Source organism: Pelodiscus sinensis, chromosome 4, assembly GCF_049634645.1.
Source record: "Pelodiscus sinensis isolate JC-2024 chromosome 4, ASM4963464v1, whole genome shotgun sequence".
NCBI classification, from domain to species: Eukaryota; Metazoa; Chordata; order Testudines; family Trionychidae; genus Pelodiscus; species Pelodiscus sinensis.
Genome location: NC_134714.1, coordinates 82,689,312 through 82,712,670, shown reverse-complemented (window position 1 = coordinate 82,712,670; position 23,359 = coordinate 82,689,312). Strand labels below are relative to the sequence as shown.

At 42.8% G+C, this 23,359-nt stretch overlaps 1 protein-coding gene across 16 annotated transcripts in view; it reads right to left on the bottom strand.

Moving 5' to 3' along the window:
- LOC102449934 (transmembrane protein 263-like) overlaps positions 1–23,359 on the bottom strand; it is a 408,340-nt gene that overhangs the window by 279,928 nt on the left and 105,053 nt on the right. For 4 of the 16 annotated variants that reach the window (XR_012903540.1, XM_075927551.1, XM_075927550.1 and 1 more), the window contains one exon: positions 10,169–10,223. The exons of the other annotated variants lie outside the window; for them this stretch is intronic. Coding sequence is in view for 3 of the 4 variants with exons in the window: in XM_075927551.1 (XP_075783666.1) it covers positions 10,169–10,223 (55 nt within the window). In the remaining variant the exon portion in view is untranslated. The remainder of the gene's footprint in view (positions 1–10,168; positions 10,224–23,359) is intronic. 16 annotated transcript variants of the gene reach the window in all.

Sequence of the window (23,359 nt, the reverse complement as noted above, 5' to 3'; positions counted from 1 at the left end):
AAACAAAGAATTGACATTGGGAATGCTAAATGGAATTGTCAGAAAAGTCCCTCAAGGTACTCCACCACCATGATGATGGGTGAGAAATAAGGACATGGAGAGGAATCAGATGATATTGCAAGATGCACTTTCAAGCTTTGTCCCAGGAGGTTACCTCTCATCTGTTGTAATGATCTGCTGAAAGAAAATGATCTCCCTTGACCCACTTGCTGATTCTGAACTTTCTCAGTTAAGTTAGGATAAATCCAGTTTAGAAGCAGTTTTTAAAAGGAAAAAATGATTTTAGCTCACCAGACTTTTGTTTTACTTTATTTTTTAAAACAGCCCAATGGGTAGTAAGAAACCCAGTTAACATTTTCTATTATGAGACCAAGATAAATTTTTGGCTCCCCAAACTGCTACTGATATAGCCACTCAAATGTCAACAATGAAAGCTAATATCTTTATAAACATGTCTTAGTATTACATGGTTGCCTATAAGCCCAGATGGAATGTTTTCTCTTCGCCATCTTGGAAGTGGCTTACATTCTTTGTATACAGAGACTTTGCAGAGAGCCCATAGCCCATTTAACAAGGAAATTTATCATATGAGCCATCAACTGCAAAACAAAGTTAGGGAACAAACACAATTTCAATGTTCACGCAAAGTATGGTGTCTGCTTGGGCATATTAATGTGATACATCTGACTAAAATGTAACAGAACCTGGAAATCATAGTCATATAATCTTCAAAACAAAGATAAGGTATTCTTCTTAGAGGTCTCAAATTCTGACTGGATTCCTCCTTGTAGAAAGAAAAAATTTCAGAGATAGGCTGTTTTCTTTAAGAGTAGTGCTACCATTCTCCAATCATTTACAGGGGTGACACATGTATCAATTTCTTCCCTCATGGTGCATTACATAAATTATCCATTGACTCTCTAATTAGAGGGCTAGAGAAATGTTTCCTCAGTTTTGAACAGTATTTCACTTTAACTCTCAAATACAGACTTGCTTTCAGCATTTATTTTCTTTTGGTTTTGCTGAACAGCTATATTGTCTTCTGTTAGGTTAGTGCCTAGTGTTTATCAGCTCCTCCATTTTGTCCATAAACTGAAGTCCATTCTGTTTGTAACTTCACAGTTGGGTTGCTGTGAAAAGGATGGTCCTACTACCCAGCAGAACAAACAGCAAGTTACAGGCAAAGCAGGTGAAACCTTCTGAAACAAAGATCTTATTTTTACACAAATATGATATTTACATACAACATAGAAGCTGGTTTATCTTTTTGTATGTCTCCCAGAATTTGTCCAAGGTTTTCTATGAGGCACCAGTAGGTCCATAACTGTATCTTCCAATCTAACGTCAAACATTGCTGTAGATTATGCTGCTATACAAATTCCACAGGGGAGACCAGCATTTCTCAATCTGGGGGTCCTGCCCCAAAAAGTGATTCCAAGGGAGTTGCAAGATTATTGTTGGAGGGTTGTGTTATTGCCAGCCTTTACTTCTCTGCTGCCTTCAGAGTTGCATAGCCAAAGAATGGCAGTATGGCTGGGCAGGTGGCCCGCTATGAAGGCCATAGCACAGAAATAAGGGTAGTGATACCCTACCATGCTTTCTTTATTTCTGCACCGCTGCTGGAGGTGGTGCACTTCAGAGCTGGGCTTCTAGTCAGCCACTGCCATTCTTGGGCTACCCAGATCTGAAGGCAGCCAAGAAGTAAGGGTGGCAATACCACGACCCTCCTACAATATCGATGCAACCACCCACTACTCTCTTGAGTCCGATGCCCCCCCCCCCCAGTTACACCACCATTAAATTTCAAATTTAAATAGCTGATGTCATGAAATTTTATTTTTAAAATGCCTATGACTGTGTAAGAGTCCAAATTGAACTGTGACTTCAGTATAGCCTTAGTTATGCACAAATCAACAGTTCAAAATTATCTCCCCAATATGAATTACTACTACACCAAAACTATTCCAATCAGGTCCTTATACTACACCTGTATTCATGGTATAAGTGGGTGCCATTCTATTTTCTACTGAGAAAGCCAGCACTGAGTATCATTTGAATTCTATGCTAGCCAACCAAAACAAGTCTGTTACTTGTTCAGGAAAATAGATGCAAGCAGATTTTGATTCAGATTCCATTAGAATGTCTGAGAAATAACCTAGGGAAAAAGAGAGTTAGTATACCTAATTGAAAGCTAAATTAGGTATACTAATTTTATGCCTTTCTTTTAAAAGAAAACCAATGCAGAAAGTCATTTTATGAGGCAAACTGTAAAGCAGTACTGAGTAATTTGATCTCTGAATGTCTGCATTGCATTTTACTTTATATCATTTGCATTGTTTAAATACCTCATTCCAGCTACCAAATATTTTTAAAACAAGAGGAATCATTTCTCAGGCAAGTTTATTTTTAAACTGGTGATTTCTCTTTTAATACATTCCAGTTTAAGACAATAGGTCCAGCTCTATATGTGGCAGGTGGACATGCTAATAGACTCCAAACAAATAAAGGTACGGAGATGGCTTATCGAAAAGGGTTCTTGAATTCCAACTACTGGAAGAGTTAATGAAAAGAAAGGAATTTGGATGGATGGTTCAATGACATGAAAATATAGCCCTGACTGAGCCCGTCACCTTGAAATTTCTGCATAGAGTTGTAAAGTAGAGACCAAACTTCACTGACTGATGCCAGTTTCCAGTAATCCCATGAAATATGTAGGTGGGGTAGAGTAAGGAGGAGTTTGGATATATCAAACCTTGGCAAGTAGGTTGAATACCTGTGCCCTATGGGCACGTAGGTCTTGTAGGACTAGATATTTAGCCAACATGGCAGAAGTGACCCTGAAATGTTTAGGCTATTTAAAAAGAAGTGGGGAAACAGATCTGGTGTGCTCAATAAAAAAAAATTATCTTCTGCATCTTGAGCCTCTGATGAACACTCAGGTTTTACTGCTGTGCTTAGTTTTTGAAAAATCAAATAGATTTTTCTTTTCCTTTTAATGAAAAATAGCATCAGGTCATTACTTACAGGCTCGAAAGAGCTAGCAGATCAAATGCCTTGATATCTGAAGATGCGGAAATACCAAAGAAATACAGGTACCCCCCCCCCCCGGTAACAAATAAACGGGGGAATAAATATTGTGTTTAGTGAGGATTTAAAATTCCCAAGGTGATTTCAAAAGATTATTTAGGGCTTTTGAGAAGCAATAGGATGGGAGGGGTGTCAACATCTCATTAACAATACATTCATTACCCATGTCAGATGGAAAACACTACAGACCTTGGTGTCTCATTATCATCAGAGTCACTCATTTGTTTACAAATAGAATTTCACCCTTGAAACAGAACTCTGAATTTTAAGCACTGAGAACGTCACAGTGTGTTGGACACTGTCATACAGGCTATTACAGTTTTAACACAAAAGCAGCATTGCAAAGAGAGGCTGAAGAGCTCTTGGAATAGTGGCGTGAAACTATTTCATTAAGGCCTTTTAAAAAAATTATTGAACTTATTAAATCTAGTGCCAAGCTTGAAATTAAATACCCAATGAATTAAACATATTAAAGACAAGAGAATCTCTATAGTACCTAACATTACATCTCTCAGCTGCACAGTGAACTCCCTATAGGTGGGAGTGAAAAAAAAAAATCAATGCAAACTGGATCAGTTCTGGTCTAGTAACAAGGGGCTGAAGCTGGTGAGAATGGTGGTAAGTCCAGCAATTATTCTGGTGTATGATATACAGCAGCCACCACCAGAGGAAGACAGAGAAAAGGGGGGAAATATGCAGGCATTAGAAGGAACCTCCATTATAAAGGCAATTGCTCTGCAGGAAAAAGTGATAAGCTTTCTGTGATAGCTATCCTTTTGTCTCTTTGGGTTCATTCTTTTTGGAGGTTGCACCATCAAAAGAATTTATCTGTTGCAAAGTCTATCAGTTCTATGGTTTTCATTTGGTTAAAAACTTCACGTAGCCTGTAACCACAGTGACATTTACTGGACTTGCTGGAGGTCAAGTGCACATGGTTATGAAAGCAGAGGATCAGTTGCAAACTGTTTTTGAGGGTAAGGAGGAGACAGATCATTAAAAATATTGTTAGAAATCCATCAGTGACAAAGGAAGTATCAGAGGGGTAGCCCAGTTAGTCTGTAACAGGAAAAAACAAACAACAAATAGTCTAGTAGCACCTTAAAGACTAACAAAACATGTAGATGGTATCATGAGCTTTCGTGGGCACAACTCACTTCTTCACATGACAGGAGTATTAGAAGTCCAGATCCAAGAATAAATGAGGGAGGGGGAAAGGGGGGGGGGGAAGAGAGAAAAAAGGTGTAGATATTATCATGAGCATTTTTCCCTCCTCCCCTCTCCCCCTTTCCCTTATTTATTCTTGAATCTAGACTTCTAATACTGCTGTCATCTCAAGAAGTAGGTTGTGCCCATGAAAGCAAATGAAAGTACGTTAAGGAATGAAGTTCTCAGTCTTACTATCACACTGGCTCCCCACCCACATATGCTGATCTCTTATGACGAAGTTACCAACGAATATCCATGACCCCACATACTCCATCGCAAGATAATCTTAAATTTTGCAGCAGGATTCCTCAGTTCTGTAGAGCTCAGGTAGAAATGCAGTGACAGCCTCATTTAAAATAATGAATTGAAGTCTTTATTTAATTAAAACATGAACATGAATAATATAGGCAGAGCAGATGCTCCATCTTATTTATTATATTAAATTCAACCTATTTTATCCTCTCCCTACATTCAGTTTTCTTTGTGCCAGAGAATTTTCTACTGGCAGTGCATCACTGCATAGTAGAAATTGTCTGGGGGAAGCTGGAAGCTTTGGCAGTTGAGTAGAGGCATTGTTGGGATTTTTGACACTCATGCAGACAGAAGAGGTAGTTTTGGCTTTGTGACATACACATACACTAGATGTTTCTACTAAAATGATCAGCAATAATATAGTTAATGACAACATTTTAAATGACCCTCATTAGGATGGAGAGTTAGCCTGAAACAATAGCTTTGACCTGTTCTCTTCATCTCAGTAGGGGGCTACTGGAGATAACTTGAATAGACATCACTGCAACAGCAGACAGTTCATATTTTCAAGGTTTTGTTTACAACCACAAGAACAATGTTTTGTCTCAATCCCACATAAGAATGAAATAGTCCTCATACTGGATAATTCTGAGCTAACCTGCTGTGCGTGCGTGTATAAATATAGATATAGAGTGAAATGCAATATGGTGGTGTTTTGGCCCGCTAGTCAAAACACCCTGCAAACCCTACCCTGTCAGAACATTTAAGGTTCAAATGTAAATCAGAAACAAAAACCACTTAAAACTAAGGCAATGCCATGGGGGCAGGGACTGGACTTGACCTCTCGAGGTCCCTTCCAGTCCTAGTATTCTATGATTCTAAACCTTCTGTGGGGCCAGCACTACTTCTCAGGGCTTGTTTTCAAAACAGGCTGTGCGTCTACCACATCCCTTCCCAGGATATGGTCATTGCTACCAGGAGGGTTTCTCCAACTGGCAGGCAAGCTCCGTCTGAGGGCTATAACCAGGCTTCTTTTCCAAGAGGAACAGAGCGGTCCTCCTTCCTGGTCTGCTCTGGACTACGCTACGCCCTCCCTTTTTACTTCGCCCTTCTACTCCTGACACTGGCTGCAGCCATAGGTGGGAAAAGGCTAGTTGAGTCCATAGGCTTTTCCTACCCCTTTCATTGCCAGTAGGGAGCCTGCCAGCATTCTTAACCCCCTCACTACTGGGATGGGTGCCCCTTTGCCCCATCACAGGTATTAAACATGATCAGAGGACTCAACTATTTTTGCTACATGACATTTCTTCAATTAAAGTGGCTGCAGCATTTTAAAAAAACAGATTGCAATTGCTTTTAGTTGTGCAAAGAGCGATTCTCAGAGGATGGGAAAACTTTATATCCCACTCACCTAAAACATGGTATCTTGACAAGGCAGAAATTGCTCCATAGAACTATCCTGTTTATGAGAATGACGACAAAATTGAAGAATTTCATGTGATAGGGCAGATACTCTCTTATCTAAAGGAGATCACAACTGTGCAAGTAGAAGGCCCATTAGATTGCTACAGAGATGTTGCAACATGTATGTGTATGTATATATAGAGTGCTTCTTTTTCATTGCTTATCCATATTTTGTTTTAAAATCAATAATGTCTAAAAGTCAAAAAGCAATTTGCATCCGCTACCCCCATCTCTTTGTACATTTGAGCAAGAATAAACCAGAGAAGGGGGATGCATGTCTCAGCTTCACACAATTCTGTGACCTTCCTCCCTGCCCCATTGGTACACATACATCATGTTCATGTTAGAGTGCAAGACTGAAAAGGAAAATATTTCTCCAACTAACTCTGTGGTTGATGGCATTCTGCTCCTGTCAATGTGGCAAATGGAGTCTACTACAGCATATTCATCTGTACTGCCAGAGAAATTACTCCTGCCTGTCTGTCAAGGGATGGAAGAGAGATGAAACCCATTTCCAGGATGAATAAATCAGAGTATAGTAATTAAGGTCAGCACGTCTTCAGCGTGTGCTGGGACAGAACTTCATGTAATGTTATCACATTCCTGCTGAAATTATGATCAGGGTCAGTTTACTTTCTCTTCCTTCCATTGTGTGCACCCTCCCTTCCCCCCATACGTATACAGTCATCAGCTTTTGACAGCAGTTTTTCTTCTTTGGGGTGGGGTAACTAAAGGGGAAGTAAAATCTTAAATCCAGAAGAACAGTAGCACCTGTCGCAAACGGAAAACAGACTTTAGCACTATACATGGAAAATTTGTTTTAAAAGGAGTGTGAAATCCATGAATGTCCAAACCACTTGGCCTGTGAGAAGCCCAACAAGGGACTCTATTGATGCTTGTGTCTGAAGGAATGAAAACCATAGCTTTTAGAAATAGAAGTAGTGTCCAAAGCTGGAGTTGCTCTGCAATTGAATGACTGACCCTTTCACTACTTGTCGGTTACAATTGGGCAAACATATCCTAGGTATTCCAAGAGAGGCTGAAGACTATTTTCCTGTCAGCACTTTGCCACACTGCAAACAGGAATGGTGAGTAAAGAGACAAGATAACATAGCAGGGGTCAGAATTTTAAATTGAGGGCTTTGCTCAGCACAGACCGAAGGACTTATTCTCCAAACCAACTGATGGTCTCAGAGCAAGCCTGACATCTTTCCGCTAGTAATGAAAATTAGCAAGATCTTCCTCAGAGACTTCCAGCTACACATGCATTTACCAACTCTTGCCTCCCAGAGTGGAAAAAAAAATGTAGGGACTGGCAAAAAGAATTGATTCTTCATCACTAATAACGTTTAAAATATTTTGGGCCTTCACTGCACCTTTTAAAGAAGGTGCTGATGTCATGAAAGACTCGGGCTATTGAAAAACAGTTCTAATTGTGTTGTATATCTTCCATATTCCACCTCTCTAGACATAACTCATGATGACATCAACAGGAGAACAGGGTTTCTCTTAACAATTCATTTTCTCCAGCTGCTTTTGCTCCACTCCACTCACATTCCTTTAAACTTGTTGCTCTGGAAAGGATCATGCCAGACAGAGGAGTAGGATTTCACTTTGGGAAAGAGGAGGTGAACACAGTTTTGTGGATAAAGGAGGGATAAAATAAATGTATTATATACAATGTAAGTAGAACTGCTTGTAAAGAGGCCCTTTTTTCATTCTTCCATGAGGTGTCAGTAGCTCTTTAACAGATTATTCTCCCACTTGCAGCTGCTGTCAGAAGCGTTGACCTTGTTGTTTGAGATCAGCTTGCTGGGCAAGCTCAGAGACCATTCAGCTGACACTATTACAGAGCTGTCAAAACCATGGAATCCCCACTACATCCCTGGGAACCCAGGTGTCAGAGCTGCCTGCCTCCATAGTCTCTCAGGGTATGGCCACACTTGCACCCTAGTTTGAAATAGGGATGCAAATGTAGGCATTCAAGAGAGTCAATGAAGTGGGGATTTAAATATCCCGTGCTTCATTAGCATGATCTCGCAGGCGCGTTACTCCGATCAACAGATGTTTCGAAAGTGAAAGAACGCGCCGGGGAGCGTTAGTTTGAACCAAACCCCTTGGTTCGAACTAATGTTACAATTTTTGAGGAGTAACATTAGTTCGAACCAAGGGGTATGGTTCGAACTAATGCGTTCCAGTGCACACTTTCACTTTTGAAACAGCTGTTGATCGGAGTAAGGTGCCGGCGAGATCATGCTAATGAAACGCGGGATATTTAAATCCCCGCTTCATTGACTATTTCGAATGCCTACATTTGCATCCCTAGTTTGAACTAGGGTGCAAGAGTAGACATATCCTCAGAGTGGGCAGGGGAGAGGTAGTAGCCACAATACCCTTGCTTGTCAGGGGACATTGAGTATCTTCAGTTCTTATGTGAGACATAGCAATTGAAGGAACTCAGATCCTTGCAAGAACAATTCTTTGGTGATTCATAACTCTGGACAGCATTTTGGGTATTTTAAACCCAACATATGGTGTTTGAACTCAGGTTAAAGGGCATATTTTGCTTTAAGTTGCCCTATGGGGACCCACTGAACTGGCTCAATGTTATTTTGTGATGAGTGTGGAACCTAACTATAGTGGGTGATGTGAAAATATAACTTAAGGCCATAACTGTGAGTTTCCATGCCAATGAATGAATACCAATGCATTCAACAGGCATCTTATACTGTACATATAACTCCCACTCACAGCCCCATTTAATCATATCCCACATAGAGGTGATCATGTTGGAATAAGCTGTACACCCAGAACCCTAATGAGAGAGCAGGGAAGGGGAGAAAGAGAGCAGAAACTGCACTTAAGAAAGGAGAAAGAACTGGGGGTGGGGGGGAATCCCTTTACCACCTTTTGAAGTTTTATCTTTGAAATGAATTAATTATGACATAGGAAAAAAGACACATTCTGAATGTCTTGGAATTTAAACTCAGGGAAGCGGCAAATGTACGTTCAATGATATAAAAAAATTGGCAATCTATTATTCTAATCATAACTGTCATCACAGGTTTAAGCACAACTTTAATACTCTGATTAATGTCTACTTTGGTCCTCTGCAGCCCTCTGCAGGGCTGTCTGCAGTAAAAGCATCACAAACGAAAATTAAGAGAAGGCAGAAGAATGGAAAATTCCCATTACTGGAGAGCTTTCCCGTCAGACCTCCCCATGAACACTGCACTCACAGAAAAGGTTTGTACCTGCTCTTTGGAGCACAAACCCACACAGCACCAAATGAAATCAGTTTGAAGTATTCTACATGGACAACTCAGTCAGCATCTGCCTTTTGCAGCCCTTAATTTTGTCAAGAGCATCTTGTCTACATAGAACATATAAAGCGAATATTCCCAGCTATCATTTCTTCATTCGATCAGTGACCTGAAAAGTTGCAGATGTTAGCTACGGAAAAGGACAAAGAGGGAGAACATCCTAAGTCTGGGTTGTTCAGACTGGTTCCCCTTCTACTGCCCGCACATTTTCTTAATGTTTTTCCCAATCTAGATTTAAATATTAGTTTTATAGCACACATGATCAAGCTGGGAAATGTTTTGTAATCACACAGAAGGTGGCTGGATTTGATCCAACACGAACATATTACAAAGCCAAGGTCAATCACCTGAGAAAGCTTTGACATCAGATATGAAGTATACCAACATAGGCTGTGACAGGAAGCATTTCTCAGCTGATTTTAACTACGGAGAATGCAATAAAGCCATTAAGATATTTAAGGAAATGAGCACAAGCATTTCAACCTTCTTCTGCATTACAAAGGGTAGGTTTATACAAGTATGGCCTCAGATTCAGACTTGAGTCCAACTCCCACTTCCATGTACTCCCAATTCTGCCTGACTCTGCCCAGGAAACTCTCCAGGCCCAAGATTCCATGGGGGCAGGGAGTAAGAGGTTCAAGTCCAAATCCCACAAGGAATTGGGTGCTAACTCACGAAACAGTTTGGACCTATGTTCGTCCCGAAAGTCCTTTAACGCTATTCCACAATCCCACAGACTAGTATTCTTTCTCTTTTCTATCCCAGGAAGTGGAAGCTACTCCTCAACATTTAACCCTTCCATTTTATTTACTCTACTGAGCTGCAAGCAGACTTACCTTCCTCCTGCATTTGGGATGGCCACTGAAAAGGCATCCTTTTCCAAGAGTGCTGCTAAAAAAAAAAAAAAAAAAAAATCCACAGGAGCACAGATATTTTAGTTAATTGCTGAGGTGAGCAACTCTAACAAGAGTTCCAGGAGTGACCATTCATATCTAGAAACAACAAAGAAGCTGGACGTGTTGGGGATTCATGGGACTGGCAATACAGGGACCCAAGGACTAGATAAAGCAGCTGAAGAAAGCCAGGACTGAAAACCACATTTCTGGAAATTTCCTGTCATCCTATCTTTTTTACAAGCAGTTTGACCAGGTGGGCTGGTCAGCCACAAGGACCAGCAATCTGGTTAGTCCAATGGTAACCTTCTGCCCCGGAATCCAGTGTAGGATCAGAGGGAAGCCAACAAGTGCCAGATTAAGCCTGTCAAAGTGATTTGTGCTTACACTGGTCCCCAAAAGGCTTTGCCACTGAGCCAGCAGCAACATGTCCCAAGTTCCTATGCAGCAGAGCTTTTTGCTCTCCCCTTGAAGGAGCAGCCTACCCCAGAACTGGCAGCAGAAACACACAAGTAGCCCCGTTAGCCCAGTAAATTTCTGGTTCCATGTTTGTTAATATAGGCATGGGAAGGATATCTGGTATATAATCCAATGTAAAATTTATTACAAACTGTAGGCAGCAGTAAGTATCCTCTAATAGTGGATTGAATGCCAGTGCCTTAATATCACCTCCACCATAAGGAATTCAAAACGGACAACGGGAAGCACAGTGAAACAAGCGTTTAAAATTTAAGTTTTACTAGTAACTTGAAAATTCTTAAAGATGTGCTGGAGTGTTAAGAGCATGAATGTTATCTTGCCTTCCCTTTTAATACACCATGGCATATAAATCAGCCATGCCACAGCAAACAACAAACACTGTGGAGTGCTAGGGGAGGTTACATATAATGTGTGGATGATGAAATCTATATCGAAAGCACTGCTGAAGGGTTGGCTATACGTAGTCCACAAGTGTACTGGGAATTGAGAGTAGATATTACCAAGTAATCCACAGGTATATGCATTCAGAGCAAGCTACCTCAGGAGCCACAGACAGTAATCCACCATGTGGATGCTTACAAAGCATTCTGTTGATCCTCCAATGACTGTTAACCCAATTTTGGGTGCTGATAGCAACAAACTGTTCCCATAGTAAAAACTGAAGAGAGGCAGTCAAATTTCAGGGAAGAGTATTTTCTGGGCTACCTCTGTAAGCCACCAGCCTGCTTCACATGTACATGTGCTACTCAAACAGCATAAGATTGAAACTTTCTAGGGCATGCATAGCTGGTTTCCCATTGGCAGCTTGAAATAAAATATCCCTTTGCTTTCAGGAACTCTGTGAACTGTTATGAACTGCAAAACATGCAATGTCTGAAAGGCCAGAAACAGCTGAGGTAGTGAGGCACACTCTCACTTCTTCACACCTCCTAAGGTGCTCTGCAATGTTTAAAATAAAAAAAACAATTGTGCATTGTGCTTGTGCACTCTTTTCACTTAACATCATTAACATCCATTAACACTGTTGCATCCATGGGAATTAAAGTGTCCCTTTCACAATCAACTGAAGCTTAGTTTTACAGAAGTATAAATGTTTTTGGCCTACAGGTTCCACAAGGTACTTTTCTCTGCAGATGCCTGGAACCTGTTTTGTAGTACTGAGAAAATAATACATTCCTTGATGACGGCTTTTAGGTTCTTCAACCTCTGCTGGTCCCTTTACCTCTGCAGCATGGGCACACTCCACCAGAATCAGAAATGTCAAGGATCAGTCCAAGAGGAAGTGTTTCCATGATGAAGTTATGGGGGACATTCTGGCAAGGACCAACACCAAAGGAAGAAGGATTCATGGCAAATGGAAAGGCACAGACAGCACAGAACTTCATTGTGCAATGAGTGGCATGCAGCAGTTTATGGAGCAGGGATGTCAGATGTTGCAAGTAGAGTGCAGCATAAAGGCCTATTTGAGAGGCTGTTTGAATTTCTGGTTGCAAGACTATAAGCTCCTACAGTACTGTAGCCAGACAGGAACCCCCCTTGTAACATCCATTTTTGCTTGCCTGGAGCATCCAGGGCACACAGAGCAGAAGGCCCAGGCTATGTGACCGTGAATGGCTGTAAACAGAGATACGCCAATTGCTGACCAAGAGGCTGCCAAGGAGTGCCCTTGACTCAAACCCATATTGATACGAACACACATCCATCCGTGGGGGGAGAAATCTCTTGCCCAGTAAAAAAATGTCTAGTACTCACAATTTAGTTCTCTCTCTTGCAAGTGTAAATTAACTTGAAACTTGCTTGTAAGAACTGGCGCCACAGAACGGACCAGTACAATTCGGCATTTTAGATAAGAAAGAGGATACGGGCCCCCAGGGGTATATAGATGGGTCCAGCAGCGCATTTTCTCTGAGTGTCAATCTACCATCTATCTGCTGGTCGGGTTAGGTGTTTGATCTCCCGAGGTTCCAGAGGGGACGCCCACCTCGTATTCATCTTTCCTAGGAATTGAGAGACCGGCCCTGGCCTGACACACTGGAGTCGAGAGGCACAGAAAGGGGTAAAAATTGTACCTGGATGTGGTCCTTTGCTTAAGTATATATATACATAGTGTTAGAGCTCTTTAAAGATTAAGCTGTCACTTGGTACCATTATTTCTATTTTCTATCTTTACCTTTTTCCTGTGATCATTTTTAAGACCTATATATATATTATTATATATGCTAGCTTTTAAGAAATAGAGCAATAGCCATTGTAACCATATGCTTTTATAAGTCTTTTAATAAACCTGTAACTGTTTAAGCTTTAACCTGACTCCGCAGTTGCTGTAACAGAACCAAGCACAATTTAAAAGAACTTCAGTCGGTCATAAAGGGACAGACATAGGGAGAGCTTGGGCGTTTGGATCTGTGTCACTCCCAGGTGACAAGATCCGTTGGGGCACCTTTTCAGCCTTTCCTAGGCTGCCTGCTGCGAAGGAACCCCTGTGTTCTAGCAACTAAAATCTAAGGTGTAATAAGCTCTTCCTATATAACGGGGCATCTGTTGGCCTGCTGGTCACCCACTGCGATGGGACCCCGGTCCTAGCAGTAAAGACACGGACATTAAACCTTTTCTCGGAAACACACACACACACACACACACACACACACACACACACACACACACACACACACACACACACACTGCCCTGACCGTCGGCTGACAAGTACCCACATCAAGTCCCCAGTCCCCTCCATGGTACCATGTGCTGCAGATCAGGAATACTGAAGACACTTCTAGTCAGCTGGTTCAACAGATCAAGATTTTTAAAATGATACCTCATAAGGTATACTTTGTGCACAAACATATAATAATAGTGTTTCTACAGTGAATACAGGGCTTCCATGATGCTACTTTGAGGTACAGTGCGTCACATGTACCCTTTGCAATTTCTGTACATGTGTGCTCCTTGAGGAGGACAAACTATGGGCACAAGTCCCAACAATGTCCCCAGTGCACTTCAGAAACCCTATTCTATGAAAGCTACAATTACAGGCAGTCCCCGACTTACGCGGATCCCACTTACGTCGGATCCGCACTTACGAACGGGGCTTTCTCGCCCCGGAGGTCGAGGTGGCGGATTGCTACCTGCGAGCTCCGGGGCGAGAAAGCCCCGTTCGTAAGCTGCTCCGGTGCCCCTGGTCTGCTGGAGACAGTCTCCAGCAGACCAGGGGCACCGGGCGGGTTCCCGCGCTTCTGAGGCTTTGCCAGAGCAAAGCCTCAGAAGGGCGGGAACCCGCTGCTGCTGCCGCTTCAGTCCCGGTGCCTGTGGTCTGCTGGGGACCGTCCCCAGCAGACCACAGGCACCGGGACTGAAGCGGCAGCCGCGGCGGGTCCCGCGCCTCTGAGACTTTGCCAGAGCAAAGCCTCAGAGGCGCGGCACCCCGCTGCCGCTGCGGCTCTGCTCCCCGTGTCCCTGGTCTGCTGCGGAGGTGGGGGGGGCGCGCAGCTAGTGTGACACCCCCCCCCCCAGCAGACCAGGCTTTTGTTTTGGACCCTGGGGCAGAGCAGCTGGGGCACTGCCGATTGGTCCTGCAGCGCCGCTCTGGGCACTACTGGACCAACCCGGCAGCACCCCAGCTGCTCTGCCCCAGGTCCTGATTCAGCCACTGCTGGCCAGTTTCAGCAGCGGCTGAATCAGGACGCCTGGGGCAGAGCAGATGGGGTGCTGCTGGGTTGGTCCAGTAGCACCGAGGAGCGGCGCTACTGGAGCAACCCAGCAGCACCCCAGCTTCTCTGCCCCAGGTGTCCCCAAGTCAGCTGCTGCTGAAACTGACCAGCGCTGACTACAGGAAGCCCGAGGCAGAGTTGCTCTGCCCCGGGCTTCCTGGAATCAGCTGCTGATCAGTTTCAGCAGCAGCTGACTTGGGGACGCCTGGGGTTCTTAAGTTGATTCTGTATGTAAGTCAGAACTGGCGGTCAGTTTCAGCAGCCGCTGAATCTGGACGCCAGTTCCGACTTACATACAGATTCAACTTAAGAACAAACCTACAGTCCCTATCTTGTATGTAACCCGGGGACTGCCTGTACTTCAAAGATATCAGTTCTGCCCAGTGCCTTTGAGTAAAATCACACACCTGATTGCTTCAAAAAACTCTGCCACACTTTACACACTTACTTTTCAACACCAAAATGGTTAGCAACGGACTGAAGCAGTCTGAAGTAGCCAGCTTTCAGACAGTGATGGCAACCTGCTTCTGGACCATACATGCATCCTGATACTGAAGGGTCAGAGAAAGCAGCTTTCACAGCTCAAAAAAACTCCACGTGTGACTTTCTTTACACAGAAGTTCTGGACCCACTGCTGGTGATCACAGATCAACACGTGCTTGTCACCCTGCTCTAGAAGCACCTATGTACACAAGAGGCACCAGCAGCTATACCAATAGTCATGAGCAGCAGCTGTCAGTTTGAGTCCCCCCTGTCTGTATCAAACTCCTCTTCCCTCTTCAGTTGGGCAGAAAAGTTCTGAAAATGCCCACCAGTATATCAGATGCTCTATTTTCTGATACAGGAGCGAAAGCAAGGGAAGCTCTTTGCATAATGACTTCTCCATGCTGCTTGCTCAAAAACAGCTCAGCAGAATGCACAGGTGGGCAGCCCCACCTTCCTGTGCAGTACATGGTGGACAGGCAAGTTTTTTCTCACTCTGCACCACAAACCAAGGGCTAAAGCAGCCACAGACCAGGAGGATGCTAGGAAGCCTAGGATATGGCAGTTTGACTCAGATCTGTGTATTGATTTGTGGACACGAGAGCGTAGGTTTGGGGCTCAGGTCCAGAAATTGTTAACTGAAGGTCACCAGAGAATGTGGACAATCAAGCCTTGGGCCTATAAACCCAGGTTCACAGACTCGAATCCCATTAACCCTGAGCTTACATTGCAGAGCAGACATACCCAAAGAGATACATTTTATGAGGTCCTTTAAAAAAATTCACCCTGCTCATACAGACTCCATTCCATATTCTGGTTTCAGTTCACAATAACATGGAACATAGAAATCTGAGGAAATTAAGTATAGCTGGATCTGACCTAACACCATGCTTTTAATTACCTTCCCAAGTGATGAGGCTTTTATCATTCTTGTATGATGAAATACCACAGCCCAACAGATCTCATGTAGGCAAAACATATTCACCAATACATAGCCTTTTCCCTCTTTTCATTACATGCCATTATACCCTACATATGCCCTTAAATAAATTCTTCTCCATAGAAAACACAAGATGCATTTATTCGTCAAATCTGAAAAACTATTACAAACTCCACTATAAGAGCACATCACGATAGTTCTGGAATAAGACACTTACAAGCTTCACGAATGAAGTGCTCTAGATTTTTTCTTATTTGATATTTAAAGTAAAACACCCAATAAGGTGTTAAATGCAAAAACCTGTAACATTGTAACATAGTTATCAGGCTATAAAATTCACAGTACAAGCAGCATAGCCAATGGTGGTGTTAAACTGGAACTCTACATTTCTTACCGTCCTGATTTTAACAGTGTGGTATTAACATTTAAGACCGTATAGGGTAGGATTTTTTTGGCCATTTAATATAATTAACTAGATAGTTCTTACAGATTCTATTCAACTCTAGTCTTCTACATACCAATGGCATAATAGTAGCATAATTATTTTAGACAATAAGACAAATGATGGTGAGTTTGAAGCCAAGAAATGCAGGAATGCTTGAAAATAATGAAACAAGAGAATAGCCAATGTACATAGAGTATAAATCGTAACGTTGGTGTTGAACCTTAGCATGGGTCAATGCATTTTTATAACGTTCAATTGTTCAGTTGTCAGAAAAATGAAGCCAGTAGGATTCAACATGAGCGCTTGTTTCTCTCTTGTAGTTTCTTGAAAGATACTAAATAGCTATTTTAGCGACAGGTTTACCCAGACATTATAAACTATTCAACAGTTAACCATCCTTTGGAAAGGCCACACTTACATGGATTACCGCTCAAGCTGCAGGTCACACACAGGTGCTGGAAAGTAATGACAATTCTAAATGCTCAAATTCTTCTTCCACTTGTAACCTAATTTCCAACCTGCTGCAATATTGATTTAAGAATCCTACATCCTGGCCCTTGTTATAGGCCAGAAGTGTCAGGCGTGACGCTTTTCATCTTTAAATTTCAAATTAAAATCAGTTTATAAAGGGTAAGAAAAGGATTCTCACCTTGTTTGCTTTTGGGATGTGCTGCAGAATACACAGACATTAATTCAGCACCAAGCAAAATATAAAAAATATAAGCCACAACATTTTTTTGAAACAACAGACAATACCTATGTCGAGTCTCAAATTTCAGGTAACAATGACAGCAATTTTAAGCCTGTTAGTTATGGGAAGAGTATATACCCCTATAGGCAAAGGGGATTATTAAAAATTCAGCATTAGCTAACATGTCTCTTAGCAAACAGAGATGAGCAGGCAAGGTGTGGGAAATGGAATGGATAGGAGAGGACAATTCCAAAACATTAGGTCAGAGAAGCCCACTACTATGCTTTTAGGGCATCCTCCACACCATTAGGAAAACATCTTATTCTATCAGTAGTAGTAGTAAGAGATTCAGAGACCTCTGAGATGGATTAAAGCTTTATTACATCGCCATCTACCTGTCAGTACAAGGTTGCATCCTACATTAAATTTTCTAACGCATTTTTAAATGTCTTTAGCGATGTTGCTTGTATCTCTTTTTTGGTGAGACTATGCTACAAAAAGTGAAATATTAAGCTATGTCAGCCAGATCTCTAGCATTTAACTACCTTTTTACAGGTAGTTTACAACAAAAATTCTACTCTTCATAAGAATTTTTAACAGTATGAAAACAAATTACGGTTAATTACCATTTTTCTCAGTGCTCTTTTGGCCTGCTACTATATCTCCTTGAACATTACTATGTTAGGATTCCACAGGGGATGCAGAGGTCAGGTCAGTATTGGAGACCTACAATAAAAACCCAGTGTACTGCAAGAAGTGGTGCCGATTACTCAAGCCAAGTCTACGTGAAAGGGGAAGGTCGAATCAAGATATGCAACTCTGGCAATGTTAATGCATTTCTCTACCGGTCCCACAGCCAGAGGCTAACAAGAGCAAATGCTCCCATTAGCTTCCCTTACTCCTTGCAGGAGCAGGAGTACTGGCCACTGGGGAGGGCACCCTCTGAATTTGATGTAATGGGTCTTAACTAGACTCGCTATATTGAGCTCTGGAAGATCATGCTGCACCTCTCTCCAACTCTGTACCAAATGTATACTCCACACTGATGTCAAGGAGCACTAAGGGTACAACTACACAGCAAGTCGTTATTTCAAACTAATTTCAAGATGGAGGACTTCTTACTCCAACTTCATGAGGAGTAAGGGAAGGTGAAGAAAGGGTGTTCTTCCTTTGACATGCTGCTGTATAGACAGAGTAAGGGTATGTCTACACTACAGCGTTAATTCAAGTCAACTTAATTTGAAATAGTTCATTCGAATTAACGCATCTACACACAAAACCTATTTCAAAATAGTGTTTTGCTATTTCGAACTAGCGCATCCACATTGAGTGGACCCTGAACCGAAGTTAAGGCTGGCCAGAACCAGTGCCGGCAGGGCATCAGGTTAGGACTTAGTGTGTGGGGCTGCTGCCTGAGGCTAACTGAGCTCCGTGCTTAAAAGGGACCCTACCCCCACCCCGGACAGACAGTTCTCAGGGTTCCCCGCTTGCTTGTCTACCTCAATGAGGGACAGCAAAGCAGTCCTCTCTTGGAGTGCCCTGAGTGCCCGCACTTGGGACACCAAAGCACTCAGCCACATGGAGCCAGAGGTGCCCCATGGCACGCTGGTGCGTCTCGTGGCATCGTTGCCTTCAGCCCGGTTGCACTTGCTTCAGGCTGCCACCCGGGGGGCTGTCAGGATCCAGGAGGCCCTGCAGGAGAGCATCCACCCCGAGGAGCCCTCAGAGCCACCCTGGTCCTCCCCACTGGGGGTTCGTGCCCCATTCCTCCCTCACGTCCTTCCACTTACCCCTCCCTAGCCCCCTTCCTGATGTCAAACAAAAGACACGTATGTTCAAAAATAGAAACTGGGTTTATTGAACAAAATTGGAGGGGGGGGGGGAGATGACCTTCTTGGGAGACTGGGAAAAGGAGGTGGGAGAGGGGAGTGGGAAACCTGGGATGAGGGAGCTAGAAGAGGGAAGCAAGGGGAGTAAGGGGGAGGGGAAGCTCAGGGCCCAGGGTTGGGGGGGGTCTCACCAGACCAACTTGATCTTCATGCAGACCTGCTCCTGCATTTGCATGTGGCCTTTGGGGTCCAGGCTGGCAGCTATCCTCCCATAGATGGCCACATCCCTCCGTCTAGTGCGGAGATCATGGACATTGGGGGCATCCCTCCCAAACGTGAATAAGGTCCATGATCTCCACCCTGGACCAGGAAGGCTCCCACTTCTCCAGTCCCTGTCAGGCTCCTGGGAGCTGGCACACTGCTCCTGGGGAGCGGTGGAGTGCTGGCTGCCAGTGGCTTTCTGGCCCATGTTTTGGGGCCACTGGGTCAGGGGCCCCAGTGGCCACTGCTGGCTCTGGGCTGGTAGGCTTGCAGCTGGCACAGGCACTGTGGCCAGGGTCTACCCCTTTAATGGCTCCGGAGCTAGGGAGGAGAACAGACGAGTTTTTCTGGTTGTGCCCAGAGTGGCCACCAATGGCCACCAGGGTTATGCCTAGAGTGGCCACCTGGGAAGGGCTGGAGGCCCCCTATTTCAAATTAAGTGTCTACACAGCACTTAATTTGAAATAGCTATTTTGAATTTGGCATTACTCCTCATAGAATGAGGTTTACCAAAACTGAATTAAGCGCTCCACTATTTCGAATTAATTTTGAAATAGTGGTTTGCATGTATAGTCGCTATTAAAGTTAATTCAAAATAACGGCTGTTATTTCGAATTAACTTTGCAGTGTAGACATACTCTAAGCTATTTCGACTTCAGCTATGCAATTGACATAGATGAAGTTATGCATCTTAATTCAACTTTTGCCCTGCAGCATGCCCTAAGTGTCATAGAAATCTTCTCTTTGGTAATACAATAGTGGTGGGAAGAGAGAAAGCCAAGACGTCTTGGCCACTTATAGTCATCAACACTTATTTGGCATTTGAAAAAAAACAAAAACAAGGTTCATATTAATTCTAGTGTTTAAGGGAAATACTAGATCAAGTGATTAAATTCTGATTCCCTAACTACTGAGTGTTATTGCTACAGTATGAAACAGCTGTGTTCAAATACAGCCATATCCGGTCCAAATGAAGTGAACCATGTGCATTTCCATTTGGAAAAAAATTAAAAAATATGATGAAAAAAATGTACATTGCCTTCCCCATACCTTTCACACCTGGGTTATCTAAAATTAGTCAACTAAATCTATATTTGGGCATCTAAATAAAAGCCATTTGATTTTTCACAAATGGATGAGTTCCCACAAATTCCACGGGAGCAATAGGTGTTTATCTTGCTTTTCGAACACTGAGCATCTGAGGCTTCTGTTAACTGCAGCAGAACTTTGAGTGCTTGGCATATGAGAGAACTCAAATTACATTTTTTGTTGCCTAAATTCAGGATTCAACATTTGAAAATTGTGTGTGCATGCACAAATATCTATTATAATTGCTTTACATCCTAGCCACACATTCAGATTTTAAGAACAAAATATAAAATGTCACTTTATGGAATCAGACAGTCCCATGCCAAATGAAACATATGTGATCGAGTTTTTATTTATTTTTATATATATGACATGACTCATTCCCAGAACCATTTATTAATAATCAGAAAGATTTACTTTTGGTCTAAAGATCACCCCCGACAGGCACTTCTACTGGTCTTTCCACTTGAAATTTCTTTACATTTTGATGACACACTTCCTATAAATATATTACAAAGGCAAACCAGGAGAGTACTTGTAGGATGGGCAGAGTATGAACACCTTCAGGGAAAATTACATACCAATTCCCCATATAAGCTTACTGTACTAACAAGAACCATGGTTAAGAAGCTGCCTCTATTTGTCCACCTTACACAAACATCTTTTCTAAAATAGGCCAAGTGTTTGAAGTCATTTTACACTGCCATTAAATGCCTATGTTGTGTACATCTACAACAGTTATTGAGACAATGATTTGTGGGCTGGGCTGGAGAGAGGGAGGGCTGTTGAGTTGCCAAAGTAACATCTCATTATACTAGATGAGACTGGGAGAACTAGAAGCAAGAGGAGGGCTGAGGGAGAAAATGAACCAAGAATTTAAACAGCATTCATGCTGTTTCTAGAAGAGAGTGTAATATGGCTGCTGAAGTGGAAGCTGATGCTGTCAATGGTAAGTAAATTACTGCAATAACATGGAGTGGGTGCTACTGCATGAATACAAAAGCAATCTGAAATTAAACATACCAAAAAGAGCTCCTCAAAGAGCGTAATCAAATAAAGCATGAGAAGGTACAGCTGACCATTGGGGAACCTAGAAACAAAAAGGAGAATCTCCATGGTCTTTAAAATAAAAGAGCTGAGCGGGAGGCACATGGGACAGACTGATTTTAAAATATTTTACAACATGTAAAAAAAATATCCAGACAGACCCAATGGGGGTGGTGGGACTGATGCTCTAGGTCAGTTTTCCCTGCAGAGACAAGAACTATTTTGGAGGACAGCAGAGAAGACAGTAAAGACTGTTGGAGGAAGTGAGAAAGGATGCTGGAGGGCAGGGATAGGGTCCAGAGTGACCTAGACAGATTAGAGGATTGGGCCAAAAGAAATCTGATGAGGTTCAGCAAGGACAAGTGCAGAGTCCTGCACTGGGGACGGAAGAATCCCAAGCATTGTTACAGGCTGGGGATCGAATGACTAAGTAGCAGTTCTGCAGAAAAGGACCTGGGATTACAGTGGATGAGAAGCTGAACATGAGTCAACAGTGTGCCCTGGTAGCCAAGAAGGCTAATGGCATATTAGGTTGCATTAGGAGGAACATTACCAGCAGATCCAGAGAAGTGATTATTCCCCTTTATTTGGCTCTGGTGATGCCACATCTGGAGTAGTGTGTCCATTTCTGGGCCCCCCACTATAGAAAGGATGTGGACACATTGGAGAGGGTCCAGCGGAGGGCGACCAAAATGATTAGGGGGCTGGAGCACATGACCTATGAGGAGCGACTGAGGGATTTGGGTTTGTTTAGTCTGCAGAAGAGAAGAGTGAGGGGGGATTTCATAGCAGCCTTCAACTTCCTGAAGGGAGGTTCCAAAAAGGATGGAGAGAGGCTGTTCACAGTAGTGACAGATGGCAGAACAAGGTACAGTGGGCTTAAGTTACAGTGGGGGAGGTTTAGGTTGGCTATTAGGAAAAACTATTTCACTAGGAGGATGGTGAAGCAATGGAATGGGCTAACTAGGGAGGTGGTGGAATCTCCATCTCTAGAGGTTTTTAAGTCTCGTCTTGACAAAGCCCTGGCTGGGTTGATTAGCTGGGGTTGGTCTTGCTTTGGGCAGGGGGCTGGACTTGATGATTCCAGTTCTATGATTCTACGAGAGGAAGTAGTGGGTCTCATTTTATAGGTGTGGGGGGGAAAGACTTTCAGAGAGGGGGAATGTCTTGTCCAAGACCACATAGTAAATCAGGGGTATAACCAGGAACAGATTACAAGTTTCCCCATTCTCAGACCTTTATCTCCCCCACATGGGACCTCATGGATGTAACTTGGAGCAAAATATTTTCCACTAACCATAAACACAAAGCAGAATCTGTAGCCAAAAACCAAGCAGACATTTAAGAACTACTGTGTAAAAAAGATGCCATTATCAGAGATTTAGTTGAACACCACCTTGGAAAGTATAATTGACTGATGACAGCCCAATAGGGTTTTTACAAAAGATGTAGTTTTGCTTAACTGACTTGCTAGAGCATGACTGAAAACAGTCAAGTGGCAGACTAACTGAATGCAGTGGATGAAACACTCAGTCTCACTGGGCATTTTAATAAGGTTTAATTCTTTACATTGGCTAAACAACAATTTTGTCACAAGGCTTAATACAGATAACTTGAAGAGAAACAGAGAGCTGATACAAATAAAAACTTCTTAAGAGGGAATTATATTGCCACACTCTGGATACCCCAGGGGTCACGTTAAGGCCTTTTGTATTCCATGTTCAAGTAGTAAGACGAAACTTACAGGTAGGAGGACTGACTATCCAGTTTGGCTCATGTTCATAACCTCCTAGTATGGGATTTAAAGCTATAACCATTTGTTCATCTCCAGTGCAGACATTGCAGTGCTGAGGGTAAGCACAGGAGAAAAGTCCATACAATTCATTTGTCTCAGTCACTGACTAGAGAGACTGGTTCCAGCAACACTGAGGATGCACTACAATCCCTAGATTGAAATGCATAAAGCAATGGACAGAACCTAACAGAGGATATTTACATAGCCAAATATCTCCATCTGAAGTTGAAACTGAACATGTAGCTAGCCATTTGAGAGCTCTCTGATCCTCAAGGTAATACCCAGAGTCTACTGAATCCAGTAAAACATGGCCTAGTCCTTCAAACTATATGCACATATATCCAAGGACAGTAATCTGGGAGCAAA